At 42.4% G+C, this 8,520-nt stretch overlaps 1 protein-coding gene across 1 annotated transcript; it reads left to right on the forward strand.

The window, feature by feature from the left end:
- Positions 1-42: 42 nt before the first annotated feature.
- On the forward strand, positions 43-7,500 carry CYB5D1 (cytochrome b5 domain containing 1). The gene is made up of 5 exons (XM_067469716.1): positions 43-245; positions 5,488-5,564; positions 6,075-6,293; positions 6,517-6,743; positions 7,438-7,500. Exons 1-5 carry the CDS (start codon positions 119-121, stop codon positions 7,439-7,441), a joined length of 654 nt encoding a protein of 217 aa, XP_067325817.1. The 5' UTR covers positions 43-118; the 3' UTR covers positions 7,442-7,500.
- The last annotated feature ends 1,020 nt before the right edge of the window (positions 7,501-8,520 follow it).

Raw genomic sequence — 8,520 nt, forward strand, 5'->3', positions numbered from 1 at the left:
GCAACGCGGCTTCCCCACGCTCCACAAATAGAGCACGGGGAGGCCGCGTTGCGTCACGTGATGAACGCGACGTCGTTTCCATGGCAGCGCTGGGCGTCCTTCCTCAGTGGCAGCAGGCATGGAGTCGTGCAGGCCGCGCTACTACACCCCGAAGGAAGTCTCGGTGCACACCCGGCCCGGGGACCTCTGGGTCTCCTATTTGGGACGCGTCTACGACCTCACCTCTTTGGCCGCCGCCCACAAGGGTGAGCCTTTCCAGCAGGGTTCAAGACCCCATCCTTGTTGTCATTAGTATTATCCTAAATTAGTAAAGATAAAGTGTATATAAATACTTGGGACCTCCCTAAGTCTACACAGTATGAGTTATGAATATATATCTATCTATCTGATGTTGTGGAAGCAATACAAGATTAGTAATATCTCCAAACTGCAATGTTTACACACAGTTGTTGTTGTTCATTCGTTCAGTCGTCTCCGACTCTTCGTGACCAATGTGGGCCACTGTGGTCCCAATCTTCAAGAAGGGAAAAAAGGATGACCCAAACAACTACCGTCCGGTCAACCTCACGTCGATACCAGGCAAGATTCTGGAAAAGATTGTCAAGGAAGTGGTCTGCAAACACTTAGAAACAAATGCTGTCATCGCTAAGAGTCAACATGGATTTATCAAAAACAAGTCATGCCAGACTAATCTGATCTCTTTCTTCGATAGAGCTACAAGCTGGGTAGATGCGGGGAATGCCGTGGATGTAGCGTACCTGGATTTCAGTAAGGCCTTCTTTGACAAGGTCCCCCATGACCTTCTGGCAAGGAAACTAGTCCAATGTGGGCTAGGCAAAACTACGGTGAGGTGGATTTGGAATTGGTTAAATGGACGAACCCAGAGGGTGATTCTCCCCAAGGCTTCCTCTTCATCCTGGAAAGAAGTGAGCAGTGGAGTGCCGCAGGGTTCCGTCCTGGGCCTGGTCCTGCTCAGGATCTTCATTAATGACTTAGATGAAGGGTTCAAAGGCATGATAATCAAGTTTGCAGACAACACCAAATTGGGAGGGATAGCCAGTACTCCAGAGGACAGGAGCAGGATTCAAAACAATCTTGACAGATTAGAGAGATGATGGGCCAAAACTAACAAAATGAAGTTCAACAGGGACAAATGCAAGATACTCCACTTTGGCATGAAAAACGAAATGCAAAGATACAGAATGGGGGACAATGACTGGCTCGAGAGCAGGACGTGTGAAAAAGATCTTGGAGTCCTCATAGGGAGAGAGTTAAACATGAGCCAACAATGTGATGTGGCGGCAAAAAAAGCCAATAGGATTTTGGCCTGCATCAATAGGAGCCTAGTGTCTAGATCTAAGAAAGTCATGCTACCCCTCTATTCTGCCTTGGTTAGACCACACCTGGAATATTGTCAAGAGAGATATTGACAAGCTGGAATGTGTCCAGAGGAGGGCGACTCAAATGATCAAGGGTCTGGAGAACAAGCCCTGTGAGGAGTGGCTTAAGGAGCTGGGCATGTTTAGCCTGAAGAAGAGAAGGCTGAGAGGAGATATGATAGCCATGTATAAATATGTGAGAGGAAGCCACAGGGAGGAGGGAGCAAGTTTGTTTTCTGCTTCCTTGGAGACTAGGACGCGGAACAATGGCTTCAAACTACAAGAGAGGAGTTTCCATCTGAACATGAGGAAGAACTTCTTGACTGTGAGAGCCGTTCAGCAGTGGAACTCTCTGCCCCCAGAGTGTGGTGGAGGCTTCTTCTTTGGAAGCTTTTAAACAGAGGCTGGATGGCCATCTGTCACGGGTGATTTGAATGCAATATTCCTGCTTCTTGGCAGAATGGGGTTGGACTGGATGGCACATGAGGCCTCTTCCAACTCTTTGATTCTATGTCTACACAGTATGTATTATAAATATGTATCTATCTATCTGATGTTGTGGAAGCAATACAGGATTAGTAATATCTCCAAACTGCAATGTTTACACAGTATATATTATTAATATCTCCATAAATAATATCTCCAAACTGAAATGTATATACAGTGCCATCCAGTCCAACCCCATTCTGCCAAGAAGCAGGAATGTTGCATTCAAATCACCCCTGACAGATGGCCATCCAGCCTCTGTTTAAAAGCTTCCAAAGAAGGAGCCTCCACCACACTCCATACTCTCACCCAACCTATTCAACTTGTATGTGTGGGGCTTGAGGAATGCAAGGCTGGGGTAAAAAGAAAAGAAACATTAACAACCTTAGATATGCAGATGACACCACTTTGATAGCCGAAAGCGAGGAGGAGCTGAGGAATCTTCTAATCAAGGTGAAAGAAGAAAGTGCAAAAGCTGGGTTGCAGCTAAACATAAATAAAAAACCCCAAGATTATGGCAACAAGAATGATTGACAACTGGGAAATAGAGGGAGAAAATGTGGAGGCCGTGACAGGGTTTGTATTTCTAGGTGCAAAGATGACTGCAGACGCAGAGTGCAGTCAGGAAATCAGGAGACGCTTACTTCTTGGGAGGAGAGCAATGACCAAACTTGATAAATTAGTGAAGTGTAGAGACATCACACTGGCAACAAAGATCCGCATAGTTAAAGCAATGGTATTCCCCATACTCACGTATGGATGTGAGAGTTGGACCATATGGAAGGCTAAGCGAAGGAAGAGAGATGCTTTTGAACTGTGGTGCTGGAGGAAAGTGCTGAGAGTGCTGTAGATAGCGAGAAGATCCAACCAGTCCAGACTTCAAGAAATAAAGCCTGACTGCTCATTGGAGGGAAGAATAGTAGAGGCCAAGAAGAAGTACTTTGGCCACATCATGAGAAGAAAGGCAAGCTGAGAGAAGACAATTATGCTGGGGAAAATAGAAGGAAAAAGGAGGAGGGGCCGACCAAGGGCAAGATGGATGGATGGTATCCTTGAAGTGACTGGATTGACCTTGAAGGAGCTGGGGGTGGTGACAGCAGCCAGGGAGCTCTGGTGTGGGCTGGTCCATGAAGTCACGAAGAGTCGGAAATGACAACGAGTGAACAACAAAAAATGTTATATATATCAATCTATATCTGTTATGAACCCCAAAAGGTTCCTGTTCTTTTGTGCAGAATGTTCAAGTAATAGTAAGGCAGTTTAGACCAATGAGACACTTCGGAGACCAAATAGAATCACATCAGAATCACATCAAGGGAGAACTCTCATGAACACATTCCAGACATTCACACATACTCACACACACACAGGCCTCCTCCAGTGAAGATGATCAGCTTTCTCTGAGTAGGTGTGGACATTCCCGTTTCCACATATAAGGAAGCATGCATAATCTTGGGGTCCTCTGCATTTATAGGCCAAAGTCAATCTTTCTTTCTTTGAACATGTTCTGTTCTTGTGGGTTCAAGACATCCACATTCCAGGCCATATGACTTATGAGGTACATCTGCACACTCCTTACATGCTTGTTGCACATCTCATTGTCCATTGCTACTCAGCTATGCCTTACTGCTTCCTCACTTCGTCTGCCAAATCCAACCCATATCATGCTTTGCGTGAACTCCATGTTGCATTCTCCAGGCCTGTTTCTTCCACTTTTCGCCATGCATTCACACATTCATTCCCTATCTATCTATCTATCTATCTATCTATCTATCTGATGCGGTGGAAGCAATGCAGTATAAATAGTGTCTCCAAACTGCAATGTTTATACAGTATGTATTATATCTCTGTCTGTCTGCCTGCCTGCCTGCCTGCCTGTCTGTCTATCGATCTCTATCTATCTGATGTTTTGGAAGCAATGAGGTATAAATAATATCTCCAAAATGCAATGTATTTATACAGTATGTACCCAATTGCTTCCAAAACATCAGATAGATATAGATCAGTGGTTCCCAACCTGTGGGCTGTGGCCCACTAGTGGGCCACGAGACCTACATTAAGGTACACAACTTTAGATTATTAAATAAGGTCTTCTGTGGGTGAGCAGATGGTGACTACCGGCTGGCATATGTTCTGTATTAGAAACTAGAGTTGATGTGGTCTATCCAATGCAATTTTCTCAATCAGCACCCCAAATAACCAAACCGAATCTAAAGTTCTCAAAAACTGATTCGTAACCCTTTTTGGTACTAATGTTGGAGAGTGGTCCCTGGTCAAAAAAGGTTGGGAACCACTGATATAGACAGACATATATAATAATACATACTGTATAAACAATACAGTATGTATGTCTATCAATCTCTATCTATCTATCTGATGTTGTTGAAGCAATGCAGTATAAATAATGTCTCCAAACTGCAATGTTTATACAGTATGTATTATCTCTCTTCCCCCCCCCCTCTCTCTCTACCTGTCTGTCTGTCTGTCTATCTATGTGATGTTATGGAAGCAATGAGGTATAAATAGTATCTCCGAACTGCAATGTTTATACAGTATGTATTATTATATATGTCTATTTATCTATATTTTTCTATCTATCTGTCTCTCTATCTGATGTTGTGGAAGCAATGCAGTATAAATAACTGCATTCCACTATAATGTTTATACAGTTTGTGTTATTATATATGTCTGTCTATCTATCTATATCAATCTATTTATCTATCTGATGTTGTGGAAGTGATGCGGTATAAATATCTCCAAACCACAATGTCTTGTTTATACAGTATGTATTATTATATGTATATCTATCTATCTGATGTTGGGAGCCACGGTGGCGCAATGGGTTAAACCCTTGTGCCGGCTGAACTGCTGACCTGAAGGTCAGTGATTTGAATCTGCGAGATGGAGTGAGCACTCATCTGTCAGCCCCAGCTTCTCATGTGGGGACATGAGAGAGACCTCCCACAGGATGGTAATACATCCGGGTGTCCCCTGGGCAACGTCTCTGTAGACGTCCAGTTCTCTGTAGGCGTCCAGTATGTTCAGTTCACTTCTGACACAATAAAAAAAATCTGATGTTGTTTAAGCAATGAGGTATAAATAATATATCCAAACTGCAGTGTTTATACAGTATGTATTATTATATTCTAGCTAGCTAGCTACATCTATATCTAGCTAGCTAGCTAGCTAACTAGCTGTGGTTGTGGAAGCAATGCGGTATAAATAATATCTCCAAAACTGCAATGTTTATACAGTATGTATTATTATATATGCATGTCTGTCTGTCTGACTATCTATCTTTCTGTCTGTTGTTGTGGAAGCTATGCAGTCCAGACAATATCGTCAAACTGTCGTTATTTCCTTTTGAGGGGACCGAGGGCAGAGCAAAAACATTTTTCAAACAGACAAAATGTTATTTCAATGCATTTCCACAGGAGTTTAAAAAATGTCATGGCACTTGATAGTTAAGTCTAGAGATTTCTCTCTTGAAGCTAATGGAAAGTGAATGACTAATGCAACAACTGACTTGATTATTGTGACATAATATAATAACAAGTTCAGTTTCAATGGTTCATTGGCATGATCGCCCCGTGTTGTGTGCTATCTTCTCTGCCTTTTCCAGGAGATCTCTTGATGAAACCAATCCTAGAAGCAGCAGGGAAAGATATTAGCCATTGGTTCAACCCCAAAACCAAAGATGTGAGTACCTGCAAGCACCAAAAATCAAGGCAACTTCAGTCTGAGCCTAACTTAGAGAGGTGACTTTTTATTTGGTTTAAGAGTTTTCACGTGTATCTCTAAATTTTCTTCTTTAGTTTTATGGTCTCCAGAATCCTTTAGATTTAAAAATACAAGAAAAAGGAAAACAAGAAAAGATACAAACCAAAGTAAAATACTGAGATAGGATGAACCAGACATGGGCCAACTTCGGCCCTCCAGGTGTTTTGGACTTCAACTCCCAAAATTCCTAACAGTCAAGTCCAAAACAGCTGGAAGGCTGAAGTTGGCTCGTGCCAGGAATAAACCAATGCAATATTCCGAAAGCTTTGAAACAATTTCCAAAGTGCCTGATATTAAAAATCTAAATGAATAGTTTGATGATCGCCTCTCTACTCCTTCATCCAAGTCTTTATTGAAATCCACTCTCTTATTTGCTCAGCGTAGAAATCGGAGCTCTTCACTAATTTACCCTTCCTTCTTTCCTTCCAGATACAGACACACATTGATCCTCTAACGGGATGTCTCAAATATTATACTCCGCAAGGCCGCTTTGTGCACATTCCACCTCCCCTACCTCGCTCAGACTGGGCCAATGACTTCGGTAAGCCCTGGTGGAGGGATCCCATATATGAGGTGGGCATCTTGTCCTCCAAAACAAGGCATATACGAATCATCAACACTCTGACCTCTCAGGAGCATTCCCTTGAGGTAAGTCCTGTCCCATCTCTACATTAAATTTGTATCAAAAATTAAGCATGTGACTCTTATGTTGTTAAAGCTTTTATGAGATAATGTTGCGGAAGTCAAACGGAGATATCATGTATTTTTTGCTCCATCCCATGTCTTTAAGGATATGGCAACTGTAGGGAGTTCTTTGATTCTAGGATGCATTCTGATCCTCTTGTAATTCCACTCCTGGAGTTTTCTGCAGGTGTGTTCAGAGGAAAACATGTGGGAGATCTTGCGACGCTATCTCCCTTACAATGCCCACGCTGCTAGCTACACATGGAAATACGAAGGCGTCTATCTAGACATGGAGAAGACTCTTCAACAAAATAACATTCCAGATGAGGATGAAGACTTCTACGAGCTCAACATGGATGCCGATGCCTTCACACCAGCCATCTTACTCTACTTCAATGATGATCTCACTGAGCTCTAGGTAACTCTTGGGAAAGGTTATGTGGCTTGGTGCTGAGGTACCCCTTTGTGATAGTGGGTTCTTCCCCTGACCTCTCACATTTAGAACTCTGTTTTCATTTTGGTTACCCACTTGGCCTGTGGTGCTCATCCTTTCTTTTATTTTCTCCTATGTAGTTTTCCTTCCCCTGACATTTTAAACCCTACTGATTTAGTTCACCTTTCAGCGGTGGCATCTTCTGGGTTCCCCTGGGCAAGAGGTGTGAAGAGCTACAGGTGACTAGAGATATAAGATTCTTTTGAGTTCCAGCTCTTATCAATCTCAACTAGCATAATCAGTGATCAAGAGTGATTGCAGTTATAGTCCAACAACAGCTAGAGTTGATTGGCATGAAGAATTCCTCATTAGACTGTAAGAGAGCTTTGAACAGAGGAAACATTCTACTTGTTGTTTATTCATTCAGTTGCTTCCGACTCTTCCTGACCTCATGGACCAGCCCAAGCCAGAGCTCCCTGTCGGAGCTACTACAACTTGTAATTAAAAATACTTACTGTGCTGGGTGTTCTCAGAAGATAAATATAGCTAGGATACTGAGAGAATAATTCTGAAAGCAGGATGAGTTCTGGAGTAGTTTTCTTCAATTAGGGGTAGGTTGTCACGAAAAACTCTTCGCATGAACTAAGCGCACTTTGTTTACTGTATGTTTATCACCTAGGAGCTAATGATTCATCCGTCTTGTGTCTAAAATGTGGCACCTGCTCTTTCTGCTCAGACATGGAGGTGTTCCCTCTCAAGCTCCCTTGAAATCAGGTACTACGAAAATAACAAACGCGGCCCTGCTGAAATGTCATGTCAGGCGACTGCCTCCCATTTCAGTGAAACACTTGTCTGGTTTAGAGACATAAAACATTTTTTGTAATGAACAAATTCATCTTTACAGAACAATTAAAAACATTATTTACAAAAACCAAATCATTTGTTGATCTTTGGGGGGGGGGGGGCATTTATCTATCTATCGATTGATCTATATGGAAGATCAGGTGTAACATTCAAGGGAAACTATAACCTGCCTCCTCTCACCCAAAGCTTGCCAGGATCAAGGTTTACCTTCCTTCCTTGTCTTTTCCAACATAAGGACCTCCATAAAGTCAACTTATCAGAGGTCAAAATAAGCTATATTTTCCATCTATCACAGTGTTTCTCAACCTTCCTAATACTGCGATCCCTTGACACAGTTTCTCAGGTTGGAGTGACTCCCAACCATAAAACTGTTTTCATTGCTACCACATAAATAAATAAAATAAGGAACAAGTACTTATTGTGGCCATTTGTGCCAGTGTCAGGGTTGCATTTAGTCTCACAATGTCAGGCACTGATATTTGCTGGAAGCGAAGAAGTGCCAGAAATTATTTCCAGTGACACAGATGAATAGGTTTTTGAAATGATTTTACAGACCCATGTACATGTCCATATCTTGCCTTGTTTCATTCATCTTAAAATTTATAAGTAATTTACCACTCTTTGCCAGTAGATGTCATCTGTGGCTCATCTAGCAGCCATTTTGAAGCTACAACCACTCTTAAAATGGTTTTATATAGAAAACAGTGGGTCTTGTGGAACAGCTCGATATTCTTTAATGCCATGATGTTTGAAAGAGATACAGCTCTTTCTTTTTTCCTTTGAGTCAGAATGGAGGGGAGAGGTATAGCATTTAATTCGCAACCTTTAGTGGCTTGTGGTCCAAGCTGGAGGGATCATCCCAGTGTAAACATGGAACCGCCTGGCTCACATCAT

Source organism: Anolis sagrei, chromosome 6 (assembly GCF_037176765.1).
Source record: "Anolis sagrei isolate rAnoSag1 chromosome 6, rAnoSag1.mat, whole genome shotgun sequence".
Classification (NCBI taxonomy): Eukaryota; Metazoa; Chordata; class Lepidosauria; order Squamata; family Dactyloidae; genus Anolis; species Anolis sagrei.